The sequence below is a fragment of the Ostreococcus tauri genome (assembly GCF_000214015.3).
Source record: "Ostreococcus tauri WGS project CAID00000000 data, contig chromosome 07, whole genome shotgun sequence".
NCBI classification, from domain to species: Eukaryota; Viridiplantae; Chlorophyta; class Mamiellophyceae; order Mamiellales; family Bathycoccaceae; genus Ostreococcus; species Ostreococcus tauri.
Genome location: NC_014432.2, coordinates 669,254 through 693,017, shown reverse-complemented (window position 1 = coordinate 693,017; position 23,764 = coordinate 669,254). Strand labels below are relative to the sequence as shown.

The 23,764-nt window shown below is 58.3% G+C and overlaps 16 protein-coding genes across 16 annotated transcripts; 8 read left to right on the top strand and 8 right to left on the bottom strand.

Moving 5' to 3' along the window:
* Positions 1-5: 5 nt before the first annotated feature.
* On the bottom strand, positions 6-1,622 carry OT_ostta07g04260 (6-phosphogluconate dehydrogenase,decarboxylating; the record flags this gene model as incomplete). Its single annotated transcript, XM_003080471.2, has 1 exon — positions 6-1,622. The coding sequence occupies one exon, from the start codon at positions 1,620-1,622 to the stop codon at positions 6-8; it is 1,617 nt and encodes a 538-aa protein (XP_003080519.2).
* A 631-nt stretch (positions 1,623-2,253) lies between these two features.
* Positions 2,254-2,910, top strand: OT_ostta07g04250 (Kelch-type beta propeller; the record flags this gene model as incomplete). The annotated part of the gene is made up of 1 exon (XM_003080470.1): positions 2,254-2,910. The coding sequence occupies one exon, from the start codon at positions 2,254-2,256 to the stop codon at positions 2,908-2,910; it is 657 nt and encodes a 218-aa protein (XP_003080518.1).
* Positions 2,911-2,958: 48 nt separating this feature from the next.
* OT_ostta07g04240 (Phosphoglycolate phosphatase, domain 2) lies at positions 2,959-3,705 on the bottom strand (the record flags this gene model as incomplete). The annotated part of the gene is made up of 1 exon (XM_003080469.2): positions 2,959-3,705. One exon carries the CDS (start codon positions 3,703-3,705, stop codon positions 2,959-2,961), a length of 747 nt encoding a protein of 248 aa, XP_003080517.2.
* A 170-nt stretch (positions 3,706-3,875) lies between these two features.
* Positions 3,876-5,431, bottom strand: OT_ostta07g04230 (Saccharopine dehydrogenase / Homospermidine synthase; the record flags this gene model as incomplete). Its single annotated transcript, XM_003080468.1, has 2 exons — positions 3,876-4,844; positions 4,916-5,431. The coding sequence occupies 2 exons, from the start codon at positions 5,429-5,431 to the stop codon at positions 3,876-3,878; spliced, it is 1,485 nt and encodes a 494-aa protein (XP_003080516.1).
* Positions 5,432-5,755: 324 nt separating this feature from the next.
* Positions 5,756-6,676, bottom strand: OT_ostta07g04220 (Protein of unknown function DUF2930; the record flags this gene model as incomplete). The annotated part of the gene is made up of 1 exon (XM_022983889.1): positions 5,756-6,676. The coding sequence occupies one exon, from the start codon at positions 6,674-6,676 to the stop codon at positions 5,756-5,758; it is 921 nt and encodes a 306-aa protein (XP_022839511.1).
* Positions 6,677-6,877: 201 nt separating this feature from the next.
* On the top strand, positions 6,878-9,970 carry OT_ostta07g04210 (Spc97/Spc98; the record flags this gene model as incomplete). Its single annotated transcript, XM_003080466.2, has 1 exon — positions 6,878-9,970. The coding sequence occupies one exon, from the start codon at positions 6,878-6,880 to the stop codon at positions 9,968-9,970; it is 3,093 nt and encodes a 1,030-aa protein (XP_003080514.2).
* A 45-nt stretch (positions 9,971-10,015) lies between these two features.
* Positions 10,016-10,831, bottom strand: OT_ostta07g04200 (Dimeric alpha-beta barrel; the record flags this gene model as incomplete). Its single annotated transcript, XM_003080465.2, has 1 exon — positions 10,016-10,831. One exon carries the CDS (start codon positions 10,829-10,831, stop codon positions 10,016-10,018), a length of 816 nt encoding a protein of 271 aa, XP_003080513.2.
* A 421-nt stretch (positions 10,832-11,252) lies between these two features.
* Positions 11,253-12,215, top strand: OT_ostta07g04190 (Mitochondrial substrate/solute carrier; the record flags this gene model as incomplete). Its single annotated transcript, XM_003080464.1, has 1 exon — positions 11,253-12,215. One exon carries the CDS (start codon positions 11,253-11,255, stop codon positions 12,213-12,215), a length of 963 nt encoding a protein of 320 aa, XP_003080512.1.
* A 208-nt stretch (positions 12,216-12,423) lies between these two features.
* On the bottom strand, positions 12,424-12,985 carry OT_ostta07g04180 (Ribosomal protein L37e; the record flags this gene model as incomplete). Its single annotated transcript, XM_003080463.1, has 3 exons — positions 12,424-12,551; positions 12,686-12,762; positions 12,915-12,985. 3 exons carry the CDS (start codon positions 12,983-12,985, stop codon positions 12,424-12,426), a joined length of 276 nt encoding a protein of 91 aa, XP_003080511.1.
* Positions 12,986-13,245: 260 nt separating this feature from the next.
* OT_ostta07g04170 (ROK) lies at positions 13,246-14,295 on the top strand (the record flags this gene model as incomplete). The annotated part of the gene is made up of 1 exon (XM_003080462.1): positions 13,246-14,295. One exon carries the CDS (start codon positions 13,246-13,248, stop codon positions 14,293-14,295), a length of 1,050 nt encoding a protein of 349 aa, XP_003080510.1.
* Positions 14,296-14,457: 162 nt separating this feature from the next.
* On the top strand, positions 14,458-15,494 carry OT_ostta07g04160 (unnamed product; the record flags this gene model as incomplete). Its single annotated transcript, XM_022983888.1, has 2 exons — positions 14,458-14,538; positions 14,691-15,494. 2 exons carry the CDS (start codon positions 14,458-14,460, stop codon positions 15,492-15,494), a joined length of 885 nt encoding a protein of 294 aa, XP_022839510.1.
* Positions 15,495-15,685: 191 nt separating this feature from the next.
* OT_ostta07g04150 (unnamed product) lies at positions 15,686-17,260 on the top strand (the record flags this gene model as incomplete). The annotated part of the gene is made up of 1 exon (XM_003080460.2): positions 15,686-17,260. The coding sequence occupies one exon, from the start codon at positions 15,686-15,688 to the stop codon at positions 17,258-17,260; it is 1,575 nt and encodes a 524-aa protein (XP_003080508.2).
* An 87-nt stretch (positions 17,261-17,347) lies between these two features.
* On the bottom strand, positions 17,348-18,478 carry OT_ostta07g04140 (ATPase, V1 complex, subunit C; the record flags this gene model as incomplete). The annotated part of the gene is made up of 1 exon (XM_003080459.1): positions 17,348-18,478. The coding sequence occupies one exon, from the start codon at positions 18,476-18,478 to the stop codon at positions 17,348-17,350; it is 1,131 nt and encodes a 376-aa protein (XP_003080507.1).
* A 158-nt stretch (positions 18,479-18,636) lies between these two features.
* Positions 18,637-19,272, top strand: OT_ostta07g04130 (unnamed product; the record flags this gene model as incomplete). The annotated part of the gene is made up of 1 exon (XM_003080458.2): positions 18,637-19,272. The coding sequence occupies one exon, from the start codon at positions 18,637-18,639 to the stop codon at positions 19,270-19,272; it is 636 nt and encodes a 211-aa protein (XP_003080506.2).
* A 40-nt stretch (positions 19,273-19,312) lies between these two features.
* Positions 19,313-21,934, bottom strand: OT_ostta07g04120 (Phosphatidylinositol-4-phosphate 5-kinase, core; the record flags this gene model as incomplete). The annotated part of the gene is made up of 1 exon (XM_022983887.1): positions 19,313-21,934. One exon carries the CDS (start codon positions 21,932-21,934, stop codon positions 19,313-19,315), a length of 2,622 nt encoding a protein of 873 aa, XP_022839509.1.
* Positions 21,935-22,367: 433 nt separating this feature from the next.
* On the top strand, positions 22,368-23,717 carry OT_ostta07g04110 (unnamed product; the record flags this gene model as incomplete). Its single annotated transcript, XM_003080456.1, has 1 exon — positions 22,368-23,717. The coding sequence occupies one exon, from the start codon at positions 22,368-22,370 to the stop codon at positions 23,715-23,717; it is 1,350 nt and encodes a 449-aa protein (XP_003080504.1).
* Between the last annotated feature and the right edge of the window lie 47 nt (positions 23,718-23,764).

Genomic DNA, 23,764 nt, shown 5'->3' with positions numbered 1-23,764 from the left:
AGCGTCTACGCCTTGTACCCGGAAGTCGTGATGCTGTCCGCGCTATTGGCGTCGCTCCAGAGGGTGTGATACCATCCCTCCATGTCGGTGCGTTCGTACGTGTGCGAACCAAAGAAGTCGCGCTGGCCTTGGACGAGGTTCGCCGGCGAACGCGCGCGGCGGTACGCATCAAAGTACGCCAGGGACCCGCTCATCGACGGCACGGCGACACCCGCGGCGATGGCGGACGTCACGACGCGTCGCCACGCGCCTTCGCGCTCGATCACCTCCTTGGCGAATTGCTCATCCATGAGAAGCGACGGAAGCTTGGCGTCGCGGTCGTAAGCGCTCTTGATGCGGTCCAAGAAGCCGGCGCGGATGATGCAACCACCCTTCCAGATGCGAGCCATCTCGCCAAGGTCCAGGTCCCATCCCTGCTCGTTCGATTTAGCGCGAATCAAGTTCATGCCTTGCGCGTAAGACATCACCTTGGAAGCGTACAACGCGTATCGAACGTCCTTGATGAGTTGCTTCTTATCGGCCGCGCCCATGGCGGTGGCGGGCGCCAAGCCGAGCTTGGCGTAAAACGCCTCGGCGGCGACGCGCTCATCCTTCAAACCGGACAAAAATCGAGCGTCGAGAGAGCTCGCGACGGTCGGTGCGGCGACGGACAACTCGGCGGCTTGTTGCACCGTCCACTTACCGGTGCCCTTCATCCCGGTTTTGTCCAAGATTTTGTCCACCAAGAAGCCGCTCGCGCCAGGCTGGTCATCCTTCTTGCCCAAGATTATGGATGAGATCTCGATGAGGTACGACTCGAGCTCAGCTTTGTTCCAGTCGTCGAACGCGGCCATGAGCTCTTCGTTGGTGAGACCGCCCACAGTTTTTAAAACGTCGTACGCCTCGGAGATCAACTGCATGTCGCCGTACTCGATGCCGTTGTGCACCATCTTTACGAAATTCCCGGCGCCGCCCGGACCGATGTAGGTCACGCACGCCCCCGAGTCCGTCTGCGCGCTCACCGGCTTTAAGATATCGGCGATGATATCGTACGCCTCTCTCGACCCCCCGGGCATCATGCTCGGTCCGTTGCGCGCGCCCTCCTCGCCGCCGCTCACGCCCATGCCGATGTACAGCAAGCCTTTCTCCGCGACCTCCCTCGCTCGTCGTTCCGTGTTCTCGTACCACTCGTTCCCGCCGTCAATGATACAATCACCCGGTTCGAGAAACTGCGACAATTTCTCAATCGTCGCGTCCACCGGCGCGCCGGCTTTCACTAAGATTATCACGCATCGCGGTTTCGCCAAGCTGTCCACGAAATCTCCCACGTCTTGATATCCTCGCAGCTTCTCTCCCAGGCCCTCCTTCTTCGCCCGCTCCACGCACGTCTCCGTCTTATCACCGCTTCGATTATACACGCTGATATCGAACCCTTTCGAGGCGACGTTCAGCGCTAAATTTTGTCCCATGACGGCCAATCCGCACAATCCGATCCTCGACTTTTTCAACGACCCGTGCTCGCGATCCGCGCTCGCGCGCGGTCGCACCACCGTCGCGCGCGCGCCGTCCCCCCCTTCTACGCGCGCGCGCGACGTCATCATCCCACGCGGTCGCGCGCTCGGTCGTCCACGCGCGAGCGACATCGTCTCGATCGACGCGACGTGCCCGCGTCGCGGCGTCCCGTCGCCAGCGCGGCGGCCGACGTCCGTGGACCCGGCGATGGGGTCGCGGCGACGCGCGTGCCCTCGGACTGTTCGCGCACACGCGTCCCGTGATCGAGCGGTGAGAGTCGTCTGTTCTCATTTTAGCACTCTTTTTTTCACTTTTTCACGCACGCTAAAAAATAGCCCCAAAATTAGAGAGTTTTAGCAATCTCTTCTTCAGCCTCAGCCTAATACTAAGCACGGTTTCTTCGCGCGTGGTGACGCGAAAGTCACCCCACGGCGCACATTTTTTGCACCCGACGTCGGTGGCGTCTTGGGTGAACAATAGGACTGCTTGAAATGCGTCCCAGGAATTTCCGGGTACGTCCCATGAGAGTTACAGCCTGAGGCTGAAGAAGAGATTGCTAAACACCCGAGTGTCACCCGCGAATCGCGCGCGCGCATCCCCTTCGCGCGTCGGGAGACACCGCGCGAGGACGGACGGGGCGCGGGCGACACCGCGCGGGCGATGGCTCGATCGCGCGCGCGCGCGGCGTGGGTGGTCGATCGCGACGCGTCGAGGTCGCGGTGGCGCATGCGCGCGCTCGGCGTCGCGCTAGCGCTGACGGCGATGGCGCGCGCGAGCTCGGGGGCGAGCGTGACCCCGAACGTGACCTCGCAGGTGCGAGATAGATTTGGAACGAACCCGGGCGGGCGGGCGGGGCACGCGGGGTGCGCGACGGCGGACGGGAGGGCGATCGTGGTGGGCGGGCGTTCGACGACGGGCGACCGGATGTACCTCGCCGACGTCTGGGAGTTGGATTTACGTCGAGTGAACTCGAGCACGACGGAGCGACGGATGGTGTGGACGATGTTACACGATGGGGTGTCTCCGGGGATGGTGCCGAGCGGACGGAGCGGGAGCGCGGCGGTGGTCGTGAGGGGCGACGTGTACGTCTTCGGCGGGTACTCGAGCGCTCTCAGAGGAGACTTGGACGACCTGTGGGTGTTCAATCGAACGTCAGGGAGTTGGAGCGAGTTATCGCCGGTGGACGGTTACAAACCACCGGGGCGGAGTGGGGCGAGCGTGAGCGCGCCCGAAGGCGAGGCGGGCGGAGCGCTCGTGGTATACGGCGGCAACGGGCGAAACGACGTGTGGGAGTACGACGTCGACGCGAATAGATGGACGATGATCAAGGAGAACACGGCTTCGTCGATGAGCGGGGTCGGGAGCGCGCGGATGGGAGCGACGGTCATCTTGGCGATTTTCGTGGCCTCGTTAGCGTAGTGCTGTACATCTTGTGTAAATCAGCGAGAATATTTCATTAAAACCGTCTCACTCCAGACCGAGCGCTCGCATCACCGCCCTCGTGTCCGTGAGATCGGGAAAAATTATAGGATCGTCTAGCTTGGAGCTCTCGACGAGCTGTTCGCGCGAAAATATACCCGTGAGCAGCCCGACGGCTGTCGCTCCAGAGCGTTCGGCTGCTTCGATGTCCTGTGGCGTGTCACCAAAGTGAAAACGCCGCGCGCTCGCGACGTCCAAGTCCACCAACTCACCCGCCCGCGTCGCCGCTAATTTTACCAGCTCACCGCGGTCGGTATGATCGCTCCCGAATCCACCGAATCGCGGCAGCGTGAAGTATTCGCTTACGCCAAGTCGCTCCATCTTTGCCCACGCGATCGGTTGTAAGTTTCCAGTCACCAGGCACACCACCACGTCCGTCCTCTCAGCGAGCTCTCTCAAGAGCTCAAGCACGCCCGGTAACAGCTCCAATCCGTCCGCCGCGTCCGCCTTTCGCTCTAACGCGTATTGCGACATCGCGTTGCAGTGCGTCGCCATGCGCTCTTGAATCGTCTCCTCATCCAATCCGTGATGTCGCATCACTGCCGCCGATATCAACATGTCCGTCGACCCTTGGTGCGAGACGACATCTATCGTGGTCTCTATCCCGTACACGGTGCGGAAGCCGTGTGCGAAGGCATCTTTGTGCAGTTTGTTTGCTCTGTCACCTACAGTGTGGATCAGCGTCCCGTCGACGTCGAACGTGCACAGCGTAGTCGGTCGCGCGGTTGAGCTCATGATCGCGAGTGAGGCCCTGGGTGAGTTAAATATCGAGCGCTGCGGGCGAGTGGTGACGAGGGATAGATTCGGATTGACGGCTGTTCGCATGCACGACGCGTGCCGGGGAGTGCGGAATATGCTCCGAGAGTTACACGAGTCGAGGCGAAGATCCGTAGAAGTCGGTCGCTCTAGCTTTTATTCTCGGCGATCATGAGAGAAAAGTCGACCTTTGCGTCGTCGGCCATAACTTCGAAGCGCAGACCGGTGGCGTGGAGCGCTTCGATGTAGGCGTCGCCACCGGCGACGCCTGGCGTGAGCACACCTCCCTTAAATGGAAGCTTTTCGCGGTACTCCGAGCAGAGAATGGCAAGTTCGATGGACATGTGCGCGGTCTCATCGTAGCCATCTTTACCGGTGAGACGTGTTCGGATTCTTTCTCCCGTGGCCGTGCACGCGTCGAACCAATACTCTGACCAAATTGATTCTCGTGCCTGCTCATCGAGACCTTGACCGAGTTTGAACAGACGTCCCTCCTTGCGGAGCTTTTCCTCCTCCGCCTTGGAGCTAGTGTTGGACTTTTGCAAGGCTTGAGCGGATTCTTCACTGGGCATGATGAGATGCTCGAGATAGTTGAGCTGGCGACCGTACGGGCTCATCCCGAGGTCACGCATGAGCCAGTTTGAGCGTCGCACCAATCGAGTCTCGTAAAAGGCGTACGTGAACGGTGCCTTCCACGCGTCGTACTCTTCATCGTACTCCACTTGACTCAGATTGCGATCGGCGTCTTCAGGTCGACGTCCACCGTCGATGGAGCCACCGAGAGCGAACGGATTGGCCATCAAACCGGCGACGTCCTTCATCGCGGCATTCATTGCAGCCCGCGTCGCAAGCGTCCCTCCAGAAGGCGCCCCGGCGGCGCTTCCGTAGAGATACATGTGCATCTTGCTCACAGACACTTCTTGGCTGAGTTTGTTCCGCAGTTCGCGGACCGTGTAATAGCACCCGACGTCTGGAATCCCGCCAGCGCCCGCAGAATTCGGAACGACGAGAACGCGATTCGCCTTTGCCCAATCGTGATACTTCAGAAGCTTTTTCGTGAACGGGACCTCTCCGTTCACGTCGATGTAATCGGTATCGTACTCTATGCATGCTTCAGCCTACGTTTGTGAAATTAATCGGTCAGTCGATCGCGTGAACGATGTCGCTACGGTCGCTTGCTTGTACGCACCAGCATGTCTGCGGGGGTGAGCATGAACGGGCCCGCAATGTTCACCACGGCTCGAGCGCTGATCACCATCGCTCGAATCGCTACCGGATCGCTCAAGTCACACGTAATGAATCCTGGCTCGTAATTCGTCGGATGCCGCTCCGTCACCTCCTTCCAACGCGCTCGCAATTTCGCCTCACTCCGTCCCGCCAAGGCGAACGTCACGCGCTCCCCGAGGTCGGACACGTTCTTCAAGATGTACTCCATGCACAGTGATCCAGTGTACCCGCTCCCACCGTACAGCACGAACGAGTACTCCCGTCCGGCGCGAAACGTCCCACCGCCGAACTCATCGATGAAAAACTTCTCCAAATCCTCCTCGGAGATCGAGTCGTACTCGTTCTCCACCCGCGCAACGTCTCCGGAGAAAAACTTCTTGGCCAGCTTCTTTTCGATAATCTTCCGCGACAGCAGCGACTTAATGTACGCGTGTGGCGGCTCATCGAATCCATTGACGACGCCGTAATCGCTCTCCATCGTTCGAATCACTTATTATTCCGATTTCGTCGACGGTTTCGAGGCGAACTCCGTCGTCGGTCCCAGAGCGAAAACTTTCACTTATCGTACGTTTTCTGAAGGTGAAGCACGTCGATCTTGGGGTCGCTTCGAGTTCGCCGCTCGTGCGCGTCACCGGAGTTGTGCTCGAGCGTGTCGGCGTGTCGCGTTCGCGTCGACGTCTGACCGGGAGCGTCGACCGCGTCGAGGCGAAATCGACGCGACAAGACGTTGGCGTTATTTCGAGCGTTACTTTTTATTCACTTTTTCAGCTGATTGTTAGTTATTGCACGGAAGAAGGAGGTCTCACGAGAACGAATGCCGATCGAGCTTGAGGGCCAAGGCGTCGAGCCAGGCGCGGTCCTTCTTACCGAACGCGCGCGCGCTGAGACTCCAGGCGACGACGACGCCTTTGGCGTCGGCAGGACGACACGCGAACACGCACTCAGCGTCAGGCGGGAGGAATTCCCACTCGTTCGCACCCTCTTTATCGATCTCGCGTCTCGACGAGAGGTAGGTGTCAAAGGTGCCGCCCTCACGCCCGAGACTCGACGCGGCGAACGCGGACGTCGCCCGAGCCAGCGCCTCCGATTTGCTCTCATCCAATCTCCCATCCGAGCGCGACCGCAGTCGCCCTCGAGCAACTCTCGCGACGCCATCGGCGTCGACATACATCACCCCGCACGCGAGCGTGTTTGTAAGCACCGCGTACGACGCCCACGCCAAATCTTCGCTCGCCCGCTCGCTCGCTCGCTCGTCCAGGGCGAATGTCGACGACCCACTCGCGTCATCACCCGAGTCCGCCCGCCCACCGCCCCCGATCGCCCCGTCCTCGTTCCGCTTCACGTAAGCACCGATAGTGGGGGCGATTAGGCACCCCAAGACTAACATCGCGCCGATGATCTCGCTCCTCGCGAGCGCGTCGCCAGCCGCCGCCGCGCCGCTCGTCGCTCCGTTCGCGCACAGCGCCAACCCTCCTAACGCCCCGACCGCTCGCGGGACGTCGTCGTCGCTTAAAACATCGCTCCCGAGCGTAAATCGGAACACCGCGAACTCATCCTCGTCGCTTTCGAGCGCTCGAAGACGCGTCGACGTTCGAATGGACGTTCGAGTGATTTGTTCACGTCGTCGACTTTGTTCCGTCTTCGCGACGCCACCACATCCGCGATCGCGTCTGTTCGTCGCTTTAAACGTCGCACGCACCGTTGTCGTTGCCTTGGTTGCCATGACGTTTGATGCGTCGACCGTGGAGCGTCGAACGAATGCGAGTCAACCACTGCGGGACACGAGTGAAACGTGAGTGAAAAGTGTATGAATTGAAATCAAATCGTCATCCCGCGACGCGCGCCTTCGTGCGGCGTCGCGTACCTCTCCAAAGAGGTTGACGACGATCTCTGCCCCTCGATTGCGTCTTCGTGATCGATCGTCATGGCGTCCAGTACGTCGAAGACGACGACGGAGCAACGAGTACGTCTGTTGGTCGATCGGTTGATTCAGCACGTCGTCGGCGTCTCCAGACCCGTCGATGACGCGATTGTGAGCTGTGGAGAAGATGATGACGTTCATACACGTCGTTCGAGCGTCTCGGATGACGATTCGGTCGCTGGAATGAGCGACAGGGAGCGGAAGCTGATGAACGATGAGAACTTTAAACTGTGCGAGGCGTACTGCGACTATCACCTCCGCGTGCACACATTTAGGGACGTCGAGCGCGCGGACGTGGAGACTCGTGTGCGAGAGTTGAGCGAAAGAATGGAGGCGACGAATAGAACGGCACATGGGCGAGCGATCGAGCGGCGAGCGATGGATTTGATTGGGCGTTGGGACATTGCAGAGACAGAGGAGGCCTCGGACATCGGCGCACGGGTGGTGACGATGTTGTTGGGATTAGCTGGGAGACCGCTCGCGGCGAACGTCGAGGTGAGCGATGATGAGGTTGGTTCGGATGAGGAACTCGGCGAACGGATCGCCGGGGCGTTCGGTGGGATGACTTTTGCGGAGGACGAAGTTGTCACCTCGTTTGACGAAGTGGGTGATGAGAACGGATTTGCGAGTGATTCCACGCTTTCGGTGTGGTCGGAATCGGACGAGGATGATATCGTGGATGTTAAAGATCACAGGCGTGGCGATGAGATGACGACGAGTGAAATGCCCGCGAGTGAGTCCATGAGCGAAGGTGAGGATCCGGGATTTTCATGGGAAGATAATTTGTTAGTGCAGGACTCTGCGCGAGAATCGGCAACGTGCGCGATCGTTCCGAGAGCCGAGCGTGCCCCTGAGGTCGTATCTGAAATAGTTCTTCAGGCTAGACGGCTCCAAAACGTGTTGGGCGAATCTCACGCCCGAAAAAGCGACGCGTCACTACTCGTAACGACGCCGGCGAAATCTGCGCCGAGCGAAACAGCCCTAGTCAGAGGAGCTCTGCACGCGCTTAGGGCTGGTGGAGAGGACTTAGAACGCGTATCATTACCACACGTGTCATGTGTGACGTTAGACGGTGCTTTGGCGTCGATACGCCGCGTGGTGGCGGTCCTGGTGCGCGTGCGAGAGATCAATCAAGCGTCATTGAAATTCGGACCGACGATTCAAGCCTTCGCACATGCACTCGATGCGCGAGGTCGGGCCCTCGTGAGTGAGCTCGCACCGCTAGAGAATCGTTTGAGTAGTGATTCCACGACAGCACCGCCGACTCTGTTAGAACTTCGAGCGTCGGTGCGCAAGCTAGAAACTAAGGTGGACGCTTTAGAGCACGTCGCACTCAATGCGTTTCCGATGGAAGGTACCCCAGCCGCTGAAGCGGCGAGTCATTGCTTATCTGCCGTGTACGAAGCAGTGTCGTATCACCAAGCGACGGCAAATATCGACGGTTTCGCCGTCACTCTACGAGTTTTCGTGGACACCTTACAACCATACATGGAGACCTTGCACCGCTGGCTTGCCTTTGGAGTGTTGGACGATCCCTCGGAAGAGCTCTTTATCGCCAAGGGACGAGCGGTCGACGACTTCGTTGGAAGCAAAGAGCACTGGTTGCACGGTTACGTCCTTCGGCACGATATCGAAACGCCGTGCTTTCTTCGAGAATTCGCTGTACAGACCTTGGATATCGGCCGTTCGATCGTGCTCTTGCACCACACGGAATCCCGAACTGGAAAAGTGCCGAAACTGGAGGTTCACCTATGTGAATCGTTTTGTGAGCAAGTTCGTGTCGCTCTCGGCGCTACTCGTGATGTGGTGGACGACGTCATGAGCATCGAAGACTCGAGCAAACGGGCGAGTGATCTCATCAGCACCGCGAAAGTTGAATCCACTGGGCTGATTGGCGTTTTTCAAAACTATACTTCACTCGTTGGCGTGCGGAGTATCAGCACTGAACAAGTTCGCGATACCATTGTATCACAGCCAACGCGCATTGTTGCTTCTCGAAATCTCCAAACGAAGACGCCGCTCCAGGCGTGCGTGGATGAACTCAATTCTTGGCTCGATAAATTTTTGACGAAGCGAATGCCTGCGTGTCCAATGCACTTGCTGGTACAAGGCGCCATTGGTTCATTCATCACGAGACGAGCCGATGAGATCATGCTTGTCTTGTCGAAGGCTTTGAGGGATGAGCTTAACATTGAGAAAGAGCTTTACGCGCTGAGGGCTGTCTTTCTCGGTGGAGCAGGTGACGCCGCGACGCACTTCTATTCGGCAGTCTTCAATATACTCGATGATCCAGTTAAGATTAAAGCGAAATGGAACGATGCGACGCTCAATGAATTGCTAGTCGATGCATTTTCGATGGATAACTCGGGCGAGTTCCCAAAGGATCGAGGCGTCCAGGTTGAGATTGTCCCAGAGGCGGAGCGAAACTTGTTCTCGCGCGTGGTGCTGGGCACAGGGGCGCTCGAAAAGATTGCCTCCATGCGATTCAGTTTCGACGTCAAGTGGCCGCACAACATCGTCGTTCCTCCGAGTGCGATGGCTCAGTACAACGCGGTCGCCGTGTTTCTCGGGCAGCTTCGGCGCGCTCACATCGCGATGCAGACGGTGTCGACAGCGAGATGGTCAGAGCGCATTCGTTGCTCTCCCGGAAGTGGTCTGGGCGGTGCTCGCGCGCGCCATCTCGAGCCTAGGCTGAGGCGATTCGTCGCTTCACTTCGAGAACACGTTCTTGTGAATATTCTTCACACGGATTGGAACCGTTTGATACTAGATATAGACGCGGCTTCGTCTCTCGACGCCATGCGAGCGGCGCACGATGCGTTTCTCAACGACGCCACAAAGAGATGCCTCGTGTCTCCAGATCAGACCTGGACTCTTTTATCGGAACAAATTCGCACGACGCTAGCTGTGGCATGCGAGTACGCGGCGTGTCAAGGTGGAGATGGAGCGGTTTCGGAGGAGGACGCGACGAGACTATCAACCGCGTTCGAGGAGGCGTACGCCTACATCGAACGCGTACTTCAGGCAAAACTAGATGTTGGTTCCGCGTCGACGCAAGATGCGGAAGACTTGCTGTACGCGATTAGACTGGATTAAATGTAGCGTGTAACAAAAGTAGGATCAAATTAGTCGCATCAAATTTTAAGCACCGGCTTTGTCCAGCAACGCAAGGACGCCTTCGTAAAACACTGGCTTGGGCGCGCCTTCAAAGAGCGGTTCGCCCTCGCGCGCGGAGTGCTTCTTGTTGTTCGCTCGCCAGTTGTCGAACGCTTCACGGTTTTCCCACACGGTGTACGTGGAGTAGTTGTAGCCGTCGTCGGGATTCACCGCGTCTCGTCGCAGGAGCAGAAACGTCGTGAAGCCCGGGAACTCCTTGAGCTCAGACTCGCGCGAGGCCCACTGCTTCTCGAACTCCGCCTCCTTCCCGGGCTTCACCTTGAACCTGTTCATGGCGGCGAACAAATCGGACTCGATCGGGTCCTTTCCGTTCGCCGGGATCTGTCTCCATCCATCCGCGGCTTGCCACTTGTCGCTCTTGGTTGAAATAGGCGCAGACAGACTGAGCAAGCCGTCGTAAAACGCCGGCTTGGGTCCACCCTTGAGAATCATCAGCGAGCTCACGAGCATGGACATGAATCCAAAGATCGTCCCACCTCCGTGCGCCTCCTTGAACGCGTCACCCTTTCGCCACGCGTCGAACCCATCCTTGTCCTCCCAAATCGTAAAGCTCACGTAATTCGCCTCCTCGTCGTCGTACGACGCGTTCCCGCCCTCCACGCGCCGCATGAGCGTGAAGAATCGAAACCCATCGAGTCGAGCCAATCGACTCGGTCGCTCCGCCCATCGCTTCTCGAACGCCGGTCCCTTCCCGTCTTGCACCCGGAACCGATTGCTCGCCACGTATCGCTCCCTCGCCAGCTGTCCCTCGGCGAGCTCTAACGTGCCAACCTCATCCATGATGTCCGCCGAACGCGCGACGACGCGCCCGCGACGCGCGCGCGCGACGTCCTCGCTCGATCCCTCCCGTCGCAATCGCCACCGCGGGGTCGTCGACACGATCGCGGCGGACGCGTCGGCCCGCATCGGTGGTGACGTCTGACGTAATCATACGCAGTGTCAATCAATCACCCAGTCGTCGTCCCGATGTGTTGGTCGTCATGTTTTTATCTTCATCCACGAATGTGTTGGTCGTCATGTTTTTATCTTCATCCACGAATGCGCGCACATCCCCCGCGCGTGTCCCTTCGTACGACGACATCAAACGACATCGATCGAGGGTGGAATTACGCTAAACCCTCGGTCACGACGCGTCGACGACGTCCCGCGCGTTCGTTTTCCTCGAACGCCCGCGCGTTGGTTTCCTCGACCGCGGACGACGATGGCGAACGGCGCCCGCGAAGTGGTCGCCGCGGCGTCGACGAGCGAGACGCGAACGAAGACGCTCGATCCGTTCGTCGGTCAGCTGTGCGCGAGCGCGTTCAGCGCCTCGTTCGCGGAGTTTTGTACCATTCCTCTGGACACGGCGAAAGTGCGCATGCAGTTGGCGTCGAACGCGACGGGCGCGGTGGATGGACGGTACGCGTCGATGGCGTCGACGATGCGAACGGTCGTCGCCGAGGAGGGCGCGGCGGCGCTGTGGAAGGGGATAGCGCCGGGGATACATCGCCAAGTCTTGTTCGGCGGCTTGCGCATCGGCATGTACGAACCCGTCAAGGCGTTTTACGCGGAGAAGATGGGGACGGCGAGCGAGGGCGCGGACGCACCGCTCGCGCTGAAGATCGCGGCGGGGCTCACGACGGGGGCGATTGGGATCACGATCGCGTCGCCGACGGATTTGGTCAAGGTGCGGATGCAGGCGGAGGGACGACTCCCGGAGGGGACGCCGAAGCGATACCCATCCGCGGTCGGGGCGTACGGAACCATCGTTCGTCAGGAAGGTGTCGCCGCGCTCTGGACCGGGCTCACGCCGAATATCATGCGTAACTCCATCATCAACGCCGCCGAGTTGGCATCGTACGATCAGTTTAAGCAAACGTTCGTGGGCATGGGGGCCAAGGCGGACGAAGTATCGACGCACATTGCGTCCGCAATCGGCGCCGGGTTCGTCGCCACGTGCGTTGGAAGCCCGGTCGATGTCGTCAAGTCGCGAGTCATGGGTGATTCGGTGGGGAAATATAAGGGATTTATCGATTGCGTCACCAAGACGCTCACCCACGAGGGGCCGATGGCGTTTTATGGAGGCTTCCTTCCGAACTTCGCCCGTCTCGGTGGCTGGAACGTGTGCATGTTCCTCACCCTCGAGCAAGTTCGTAGATTGATGCGCGAGAACGACATTATGTGAGTGCATTCGGGCTCATTCTCGCGTTCGCGATGCTCTTTCCGTGTAATCAATTGTTCGAGTGACTCGCTGTGTCTGTCGCGCTCCGTTCTGCCACAGCTTTGTAGACGTAAACTCGGTTTGATCGTTACAAATTCCGAGCTCGCGCCCTTTGATCTACTAAAAGAACTTCTCGACCTCGCCACTACTCGCTAAGAAACCACCCGACGCCTTACGCCTTCTTGGTCGCCGCGGTGCCTTCTCTGAACCCGTTCTTGAATCGGCGGGGCAGGGTCTTAAGGTATCTCATGCGGCCGGTGCCCGTGGTCTTGCGCCCGATCGCCTTCACGCTCCAGTTGTCTGCGAATTTGAAAAGAGATAGTACCGTCAGTCTCTCGTTCATCCCGTTCCTTCGTTTGAAAGTTCGCATCGCGCACGCCACGCGTCCGGAGACCTCGAGTCGTCGATCCGCGGTCGATCGCTCTCAAACGTACATTTACGAACGCGAGCCGACGGGTAGCCGCAGGACGCGCACGTGGACTTTTGAATGTGGTACGATCGCTTCCCGCATCTACGTTTCCGTTCGAACGAATGCTTCGAGTCAGTCGCCGCGCTCGTGGTCGTCGAAACATTGCTCGCGCGCATGAAAGCCCTAAGTAGGGCTTCACCCGCGTCGTCATCTCATCCCTCTCCCGTCGCGACGCGCTCGTCGATGAGACGTACCGTCGGCACAGCGTGTGCGACTTGTTACGGCGCGAACCGAACGACCCGGTACCCTTTCCTTTCTTACCCATGACGCGTCGTGAAGAGACGGATCGATGGCGTCCAGACGCGCGAGCGAAGCGAAAGCCGAAAAACGGGGACCGCGATGGCGCGGTAACGAGGTCCGCGTCTGAGTCCGTGAGACGAATGCGTCGAGTCCCTCGTCGGATGAGTCGTGAATCAAGAAAACCGAGCACGCATCAATCCACGCGCGTCCCGCCGCGTCCCGCGCGTCGACGACGACGACGACGCGATCGCACCGCGCCGCGCGAGGCCGAGGACTGGACGAGCGATGGGTGCGGTGAAACTCTTAGGCATCGAGGGAGGGGGGACGACGTGGACCGCGAGAGCGACCTCGATCGACGTCGACGCCGGTGACTCCATGAGCGCCACGACGGTGTCGCGGGTGACGACGGACGTCCCGAGGGAGTGCGTCACGGAGGTTTTTAACACGACGACGCCGACGGAGACGTTAGGAGCGATCCGAGCTTGGATCGAGGTCAACGCCCGGGACGCCGACGCGATCGGGGTGGCGACGTTCGGACCGGTGGAGCTCAATCCGGCCAAGGAAAAGTACGGGTACATCACGACGACGCCGAAACCAGGGTGGGAAGACGTGGACGTTTTGGGCGCTCTGTTCGGACCGCGAGGAGAGGAGGAGGGTGGTGAGCCTTGGGTCGGTAAGGCGCGATTGAAAACGCCGAACGACGTGCCGTTGGCGTTCGACACGGATGTGAACGCGCCGGCGGCGTTGGAACACAGAGCGCTGCGCAGGGAACTCCAGAACGTGCATCGAGCGGGTGGAGAGTCGTGCTGTTACGTCACCGTGGGCACCGGCGTGGGTGTGGGGGTCGTAGCGAACGGACGCCCGGTGCACGGGATGTTACACCCCGAGGCGGGGCATATGCACGTGCGTATGATGGATGACGAGACATTTCCAGGCACCTGTCCCTTCCATGGCAATTGCGTGGAAGGCATGTGCGGGAGCAACGCCTTGGCCAAGCGCCGAGGCGTCAAGCCCGCCGATCTCGTCACGCTTCCAGATGACGACGAGATTTGGGATCAGTGCGCGCATTACCTCGCTGGTCTATGCGCCAACCTCATCTTGACGCTAGCTCCCGAGCGCATCGTCCTCGGTGGTGGCGTCATGCAGCGCGAGTGTCTCTTTAGCAAGATTCGCGCAAAGACCCGAGAACTCTTGAATGGGTATCTTTCCGTCGAGCAGATCACCGACGACGATCACCTTCGACACTTCATCGTCCCTCCGGCGTGGGGGTATGAGACCGGAATCAATTCGGCGCTCTTCCTCGCCGAGAATGCTCTCAAGCGAGAGGTCGCGTGAGACGAGAAATAAAGCGTTTAGACTATCGACCCATACTCTGTAAACGAAATTCCTAGGGATCACTAGCGAGCGCATCTCACTTCAGCCGCTCTCGAGCGTTCCGACATCGTCGTTGACTCGGCCCCCACCCATCCAAGAGGCCCCACTCGCGTCCTCGCGTCGATGTCCGCCCTCCGCCCGATTCCCCGTATGGTTCAACACGCGCGAGTCACCGTCGTTCACGCTCGTTCGTCCGTCGTCGCGGTGCGTTGATTAGATCGTCCGAAATGTCGTCGTCGACAGGCGCGAGGAAATAAAATCAATCCTCGGATTACTTTGACGTCATCTTTTGTGTTCGCATTCGTGCCCCTTCACGTCTCTGATTGGACTGACGCCGACGTTCTCTGCACACACAGATGTCTTCCAAGACTTCCGTTGCCCCCGCGATCATCATCGGCGGCGGCCGCGTGGGCCAAGCACTCAGAGAAATGGGTCCCGAGGGCGACGTCGTCGTCCGCCGAGGGGAGGCATTTCCGAGCGAACCGTCAAGCGGGCCCATCTTCGTGGCGACGCGAAACGATGTCCTAGAGGACGTCATCGCGAACACCCCGGCGAACCGAAGAGAAGATTTAGTCTTCATGCAGAACGGAATGCTGCAGACGTTCCTCGACGCCCAGGGGTTAGGGGCGAACACGCAGGCGCTAATTTATTTCGCCGTCGCGAAGGCAGGCGACGCGCCGACCGACGGCGTCACCGAGCTCAACCCTGAGGGCTTGACGGCGGTTACCGGTAAGTGGGCCGATGCTGTTGCCGCTCGTTTCCACGCCGGAAACTTGAGCTGCCACGTGTTGGACGCCTCCACATACCAGGGTAGCATGTACGAGAAGCTCATCTGGATTTGTGCCATGATGCTTGTCGGGGCCCAACACGAGGGCGCCAAGGTTGGTGATGTCGCGACGACTCATAAGGATGAGGTCGTCGCCCTCATCGAAGAGCTCTTGAGCGGTACCACCACGTGTACGGGCGCCCAGTTCGCCCCGGGCGCCGTCGATCGTCTCATTGCGTATGCCAAAACCGTTGCCCACTTCCCTTGCGGCGTAAAGGAGTTCCCGTGGAGAAACGGATACTTCCACGGTCTCTCCGCCGAAGCGATCGCAGAGGGCAAGCCCGATCCGTTCCCTATTCACACAAAACTTCTTCAAAACATCGGTGCCATCTGATTCGATTGTAATTCGACGTATTGATTCCCTCGTCTCCCTGCTCGCGTCTCGACGGAAACCCCTCACCACGGAGACCTCTCCAGTGAGACCTTCCGGCACGGTCTTCACTCCGCGACGCCTCGCACCTGAGATTTTCTTAATATCGGACGTTGTGAGTGCCGCGGTTTAGCGTTCTCGTCATGACGGACGCGATGGAGACGTCCACGGCGAGCGAACCTAGACGAGTGCAGAATGCTCGAGTGGAAGTCTTGGAGATCATTACTCGAGCGCAGCGTGAGCACGGTCTGCGGCACCGTGATTACGCCCGTTACCGCGGGTACTGCGCCCGACGACTCGCTCGACTGTACAAGACGTGCGATTTGAAGCACGGGAAGGGGCGGTATCAGAAGAAGCCTCTGACGGCGGACGCGATCGCGAGCGAACGAGCGCTCTTGATACCACTCGCGCAGAGTGAACGGGCGTGGGCGTACGCGATGGAGATCAAAGACGCCGGGTCGGTAAAGAAGAAGAAGAGCGACGTGCGATCGCACATGGTGGGGAGGTTTAGGAAGGCGATGAAGCACGCGAACGAGTTGGCGGCATTTTGCACCGCACTCGGAGATGAGCAGACAGCGCTTGAAGGAGACGCATACGCCAATTACATCGCGGGCGTGTGCGGGGTGGAACAAGGAAAGGATTACGTCGGTGCGATGTCTAAGCTGCTCCGATCGAAGCGAGCGTACGCCAAACTGGGTTTGTTGGGTGACCAAAAGCGCCTCGAACTGTATCGTGAGCGCGTCGAGGAAATCGAAGACCTCGTGCGCTACGCGCTGTACAAGCAAGGTCGAACGGTAGATCTCGACGCGTTGGAGAAGGATGCGGTGCTTGACTTGGCATCTAACTCCGTCTTTACCATGGAAGTCGAAGCACCGCCGGAAATTGAGGATAAAATCAGATGGCACGCGATGGACTTTGAACTCAAGAACCGCGACGCTCGCGTGCTCATTGCTCAGGCTCAGGAGCACTTAAGCAAGCTCGAGGCTCTGAAGAACCCTACTGGGCACAAAGGGAACGCATTATTCGCCAAGGCGATCGCGCTTTACGACGAGGCTCGCAGTAAATTGAATGACGACGTCGCCAAGGAGAACGCAAAGGTGTTGTACGAAGCTGAGGCGGAAGAAAGGGCGGAGAAAATCAAGCTCACGGAGATCGCGCTGTCTCTTCAAATTAAGGACAAAATCATCGACCGTAATAAATTCGTCAACGAAATGCTAGATAAGAAGCTGAGCGGCAAGGCGAAGAAAGAGCGGGCCGACAAGGGTCTCAACTACGCCGACCTCGCCCGCATGTACGACACGGCTACAGTTGAGTTTGAGGATTTGATCGAGACGGCACCAATGCTTCTGCGCCTGAAGCCCGACGATGCCGACAAGCACATCGACGAATTCGAAGTTGACTGTGAAGCTGAAGTCATGCTGTTGAAGGCGAGGCAGAACATCGCTCTGGCTTGTCACAACTTGTCTAAGGGAGACTTCAAGGAGGCTCGGGCGTACTTTGACATTGCCACCGACCTCGCGAAAGATGTGGAAGGGCGAGACTGTGCCGGGGAGATTCAAGACGAAGCGACAGAAGTCATCAAAGATATTGAAGCGCGTATCCAGAGAGCGGAAAAGAAGATTCAAGAGACAGGCAATGAGACGCACAAATCGCAGTCCAGTAGCGACTTAGCGAGTCAAGTTACGGAGAAATTCACGAAGCTCTTTTCCTTTGCTCGAGGAGCGAAGTGATATGACATAGCTAATTAGTATATTTTTCTCAATCACGGATATTGTGGAATCATCAATCGTTCTACGTTCTAACTTTTGTTGCTACGCTCAGACCTTCAACGTGAGCGACACGTACGAGTACATATCCTCTGCGTTGAGTCCCGTCCTCTCTTCGTCACCGCCGCCGTCATCATCCCAGTGCGACGAGGCATCTTTCCCGAACTCTTGATTGAGCACTTTTCGCAACTTGGTCGCGTTTTTCATGTTGGGTCGCATAAGAACAGTCTGGAAATCGGGAGGCAAACCATATCGCAGGATGCTCTCCACAAAAATCCGTACCGTGCAGAGGTGCATCATCGTGCTGAAAATCTCACCATAGCTAATCTCACACCACTCTGTAAGCGATTCCTTTCTCTCAGCAAACTCCCGCTCCAACGCGTCTTTCTGATCTTTCGCTGCGCGCGAGGCTTCGGGGTCGTGCGAATACTCCCTCGCGGTGCATCCGATTTCCCGAGCGGCGTTGATGAAAGCGTCGACGACGCGTCTGAACAGCACCACCGTTCTTAACTCTGTATCACCCTCGGCGTACAGTACCTTGGACGATCGCGGAACGACAAAGTTAGACAGCGTCTCGTAATTGCTCACCCAATCTTCCGTTCGCATCTTCGGAACTTGGACGACGAGTGTGGTAAGATTTTCTGACTCGACCAGGTCCGCCGGATTTATGAGTTCGCTCAGGTCCTTCGAGTTCACCCCGCCCCCCGTTCGCCGACCGAGTGAGTTCAGATGATTCCTCGACGTCGACAACTGTCCACACTTTAGCTTGAACTCATCCTCGATTCGTCCCAGTCGCTCCGACAGCTTCTCCACCGTCTCCCTGAGCGCGCGTCGACACGGGTGCTTCCCCTCGTCCCACTCAAACGTCGTCAAGAATTTCTCCACGCTCTCCCCATCGATCGTGAGCTCCCTCCCCGTCGATCGATCGCTCGTGGACGTCAAATCTACGTGTTGTCTCCGAACTTTATCCAGCGTCGACTCCGCCAGCGCGCACGTCTTCACCAAGTCATCCGAGAGCGCCAACAAAGAATCCAAGGTTCCCACGCGGAGCTCTGGGACGCGCACGCGAACGTTCGTGGAGAGCTCGTTCGCCCCCGACGTGTGTCGTCGCAGCGTCCCGAACTGCTCCTCCGCGCTCGTTCCCAAGAGCGGGAGACTCACGAGCCAGTACGTCGTCGTCATGGGAGACGATGGGGACGCGGAATGGATGCGGCGTCGAGATCTGTCGTCCCAGTCGTGCCGTCGTCCGGCGCGCTCGCAGAGCACGCCGCGCGCGTGAACGCGCACGGACGCGCGCGAACGGTCGGACGGCGTCCGTTCGCGCGCGCGATCGACCGACGATGTCTCACACGAGACGCGGTCGCGCGCGCGCGGTGATCGAGCGCGCGGTGCGATGGGCGCGAGAGGATTTCCCAGAGATTGTTTGGCCGCGACCGATGGATGACCCGCCGCGGTACGTCGAAGAGCGGCGGGCTCGACGGGTGCACAAACTCACGATGGATGAACATCGAGAGGTGTGGACGAAGGCGTTCGGGATGTGGAGAGAGAGCTGGGCGAACGTCTTCAGACGACAAAACGCGCGGACGGCTTCAGAGGATGCGGAGACGAGAGAGACAATCGAGGAGGCGCCGAGCACGAGCGGAGAGGAGAGAGAAGAGAGAACGTTGGATAAAGAGGGTGAATTATTGGCGGGCGAGGCGAAGAGAGCGATGAGGGCGGGACGGGCGGGATTTAAGCCGCTCGTGACGTACCTGTACGAAACCAGAGGGCGGGCGTACCGGGACGGCGTTCGAGAGTTCATACAGGCGTACAGAGAGGGATTCAAGGAAGTTCAGGCTGATTATGAGAGCGGAAAACACGAAGAGACGCTCTCTGGTAAGGCGGCATCAATGCTTGCCCAAGCAGAGGACGTGTTGCAGAGAGCTGAGAAAACCGAAGTGCCGGTCGACGACTCAGAAGAGACTACGAAGAAATAGGAAATAGAAATAGTCTGGCTAGAATCTAATTAATGTTCAATTACTCAAACAATCTAGTGATGAACTTGAGGAAACGTTTCGAGTATGCAGTCGGTTCGATTGATGAGAAGGATTTCTTCCCCATCGCTCCCATCATTTTTGTCTCCAAGCTCTTTGACGTCGTGTACTCTTGCAAGATGTCGATGATGCCCATGTGAAGGATGACATCATGCGGCTCACTGTGCTCCTCAAGCGCGCTCTTACCTTTTGGTAGCTGATGCTGCTTCTTAATTACGCGCCCGTGCACGGCAACGGCAGACATAGCGACTCCGAGCCTGGTCTCTGCTCCCGCTGAGCGCGCGAGGAGCTCATCTGTCCCCGGCGGCGGGCGGAGTGACTTTCCGGTACTTGCGGCTGTGGTATCAATACTGTGCGCGAAACCGAATTTTTTTCTACTTTCGTACAGATCCAAGGCCTTGAAGTTTTGTCGAACTGCCTGGATGGCCTGCTCTCGCCACTCTACGCCACCCCAAGTCGGTGAGCTGTCGTACGAGTCTCCACGGTCGTGACCTCCGACAGGCGATGATACATCACCTTGACTGGGCGACGGGGGGAGAATGTGAACACCGACAAGTAAGCTGTAGTCCATCACCCTCAAGCGCTGCAAAAGCGCGCAGTCGGTTCTCAGTTGGTGCAAGAGCTTATCCCTTTTCCCCTCTTCGACGCGAAACTTCGACGAGATGTCCAAGTCTTTGAACACGGTTGGATTTTCATTACCGACGCTCGTCGGCTTCGTAAATCGCCCATGTCTCGAGCCTTTGAGATCAAAGGTCCTATGTATCGGATACTTTGAAGGAAACAAATTCGCCATGACGACAACGCGTACTTTGGTCGCGCTACCCAGTGCTTTGATGCTGTAAATACCAAAAAATTTGGGCAGCAATGACTCGGGGTACTCGTGCACGTGCTTGTAGTACAAGTGCAGCCAAGATTTCAAGTTGAGCATCTCCGATTTTCGCATAGTTTTTATGATGAATTTGTCGTCGTGAGAGACATAAAATACACTCCCCGACTTACCAGGGGATGCGAGCTCTCTGAGTGCTTGATCACCGCACAATGAAAGCACGAAATCGGCGGGATCCACGTTCCATCGAGCTCTGAGTTTTCGAAACACTTCCGGCCTGTACTCTTTCCATTTGAAGGTCCGCGCGAAGTGAGGAGGCGTAGCGCTTGAACCGCTTCGTGGAAATATTTGTCTGACAGTCCGTTCAAAGTCGGCGGGAGCCAACTTCATGCTGGCGACGCCTTTTGTCGTTCCGACGCTCCACCGAATCCCCATGCGAAGTTGGATCATCAATTCATAGCTTCCATGACCTTTGTAAATGGTCTCCCCATGGAGTACTTGCCGAACCTTCTGAGATCTACTAGTCATTGGACTACTCAACCACGTTGAGTGCTTGTGGCCAACACGCTCAGATTCGACGACTTCCTGGTCTACAACCTTGTCCTCAGAGCATTTGCAGAGTAATACGTATGCATCGTCGATCTCTGTCGACTCATCAGCTTGTTCAACTTCTTCAAAACTTGTCTTCGGTTGCAAACGCTTTAGGCCACCAATGTTGCTGATTGACCTAAGAAATCCACCAGTATCCTTCTCTTGCATCGGTGGCATCATGAACGCACCAGAACCATCTCTTTTGCCTCGTTTCCACTGTCCACTGAAGGACGAACCGTCTCGCCAAGTCAAGCTGCCGTGTCCGGATATTTCACCCTTGCACCAGTTACCGTCGTATCGATCTCCCGACGCCCATCGTAAGGTCCCCCATCCGTGCATCATACCATCAAGCCACTCCCCATCGAACTCATCCTGCCCTTCCTCACCGTCTCGTGAGCTCCACCGGTACGTCCCCGGTCCGTGAGCGAGACCATCCTTCCACATACCCTCGTATCGGTCGTCATTCGCAAATCTTTGCATCCCCCAACCGTGCTTCTTTCCGTCCTTCCACGACCCGTGGTACTCGGTCCCGCTCGGAGACGTGTACGTGCCAGTCCCATTCATCTTGCCGCGCTCGAACTCTCCCTTATACACGCCTCCGCTCGCCCAGTCGTATGTCCCGCTCCCGCTCGGCTCTCCATTGACGAACTCCCCGGCGTACTCGCTTCCGTTCGCCCACGAGTACCTTCCGAACCCCACGGGCGCTCCATCGATCCACGGCCCTCTGTACACGTCCCCACCCTTAAGATTGACGCGCGCTCGCAGCGTTCTCCCTCTCGCGCTCGTTTCCGGTTCTCGTCTACGTTCGCTCGATTCGCGCGCCTCGACGTCCCGCAGCGCCGCCTCGACGTCGCCCGGATTAGATTTCCGTCTCGACAGCAGCCTTCGCAGCGTCGATCCGGGTCCGGTTCTGTCCGTAAACGACGTCGATCGTCGTTGCGTCCCATCATCGTCCTCGACCGAACCATCGTCGCTGGAATCAAAGCTCAAGCCCCGCCGCATCGCCCACCGCGCACGCGGACGATGGATTGAATCGATTCCAGACGTCCGTCCACCGCTCGCGTCGCGCCGTCCCGTCGTCGTCCGGTCCTCGCGCGCGTCCGTGCGTATCGACCGCGCGACGCCGTGCGCGTCACCTCCCACCCACGCGGGTCCACGTCGCGTCGCTCGCTCCCGTCCGTCATCCATCGCGCGACGCCCGCGGTCGTCGCCCCATCGCGGGAGGCGCGGCGACCGCGGCGCGGGGCGACGGGAGCGACGCGCGCGCGCGCGGGGGATCCGGGGCGTCGCCGCGAACCTTGGTGCGGGTGATATCGCGTGTGATGTGCGTCATGGCGCGACGTGGACCTGATGTATGGAGGTTTTGACCGCGTACGTACACGTAAACACCACCGCCTCTCGATCGACGCCGCGATGGACGGGCGCGGCGATCGCGGGGTCGATCGAGGCCGTCGGTCGAGGACGCGCGCGTCGTCGTCGTCGTCGTCGTCGTCGTCGTCGTCGGTCGAGGACGCTCGCGTCGTCGTCGAAGTCGTCGTCGAAGTCGTCGTCGTCGTCGTCGTCGTCGTCGTCGTCGTCGTCGTCGTCGTCGGACACGACACGCGACGTCGAGCGAGCCGCGATGGGTGTTGCGAGCGAGCGCGCGACGCTGTTGGCGACGGAAGAGCGGAACGAAGGCGAGGGATGGACGACGAGGCGATTACGAACGGTGCGAATCATTGGAGTGAGCGCGTTGGCGCTCGGAGCGGCGGCGTTTCTCGGTAACGCCGCGGCGGGGGGCTTCGGCGGCGACGGAGGGGACTTGCTCTTTGAGCGCGTCGCGAAGGGCGACGGACGAGCAGAGCTGTCGCTCGCGATGTGGAATCGTGCGAAGTACGAAGTGACGTGTAAGCAGAGGGCGAATTGGCCGCTCGTATTCGATCACAATAAGACGGTACTCACGGATGAGGAAAGGGCAAAGCTTGAGCAGCCGAATGGCCAGACGTACATCAGCGGTTTCTGGAGACTCCCCGTTTCTCATCACCCGCCTAGCTGGTACTTGCCCAACCTACAGGCGACGGCGTGCCAACTCGGAGCGTTCGCCATGAACGTCGTGTTCGTACGCGATAGTCAGCAAATGTGCGACTATTCGATGGCGCTTTACAAGGAAGGTTCCAAGGAACGCGGCAAGTACCAGTTTGGTGGCGGCAACGCGGCGTGCATCGTGAACGACGGGCTGGAGATTCGTCCGACGTCTTGCTCCGCTCACTCGCGTATTTGGTATAACAAAATGACGATTGTCGCTGACGTCGTCAAGAGAATCCAGAACGGAGGGATATCATCGAACTTGCAGTCGAAGCACTATTTCTGGTTGGATGGCGACATCTTCTCTGGCAAGGCGAATCGCTTTCCACGTTTCCGAACCGTCTTAAGCATGCTCGATGAGGAGGACCAAGATAAAATGATGTTGGCTTGCTACTTGCAAGACATGGGCAATTATGACCGAAAAGAGCACAGATACAAGTCTTTTCCGCAGTTCTGGGATTATGCGAGCACAAAGCTTGGGTCGGCGTCTCAGGAGCCTCGACTCGGTCTCGTCTCTTCCGTCGTGCCAGGGTGCACCTGGATGCGCCACGAAGTAATTGCTAATATTTTTGGTGGATCTGCTCGGGTGATTGGAGAGTTTAGCGAAAAGTACAAGCAGTACATCGACGAACACGTTCCCACTGTGTCGAACCACAAAAGACCGACCAGTGGGCAAAAATGCACGTGTCCGAGCGAAGAACAGATCTTGACGACGATGGCGAACGACAAGACGTACGAGAGCTTGTTTACCAAGCGATCATGCGCTCACAGACTGCGAACGCCGTATAATCCGCAAAGATTCCCGTGGGCGCGATCAACCAAGAACAGGCCTAACAACTTGACCAGCATACCTGAGGACGGAGCTGCAGACGTCGCCGACGCAGAGGACGCAGCGCGATTTAATTAGAACGGTGCAACCTAGTAAGTGGTGAAGATAAATTTGTAAACTTTCCG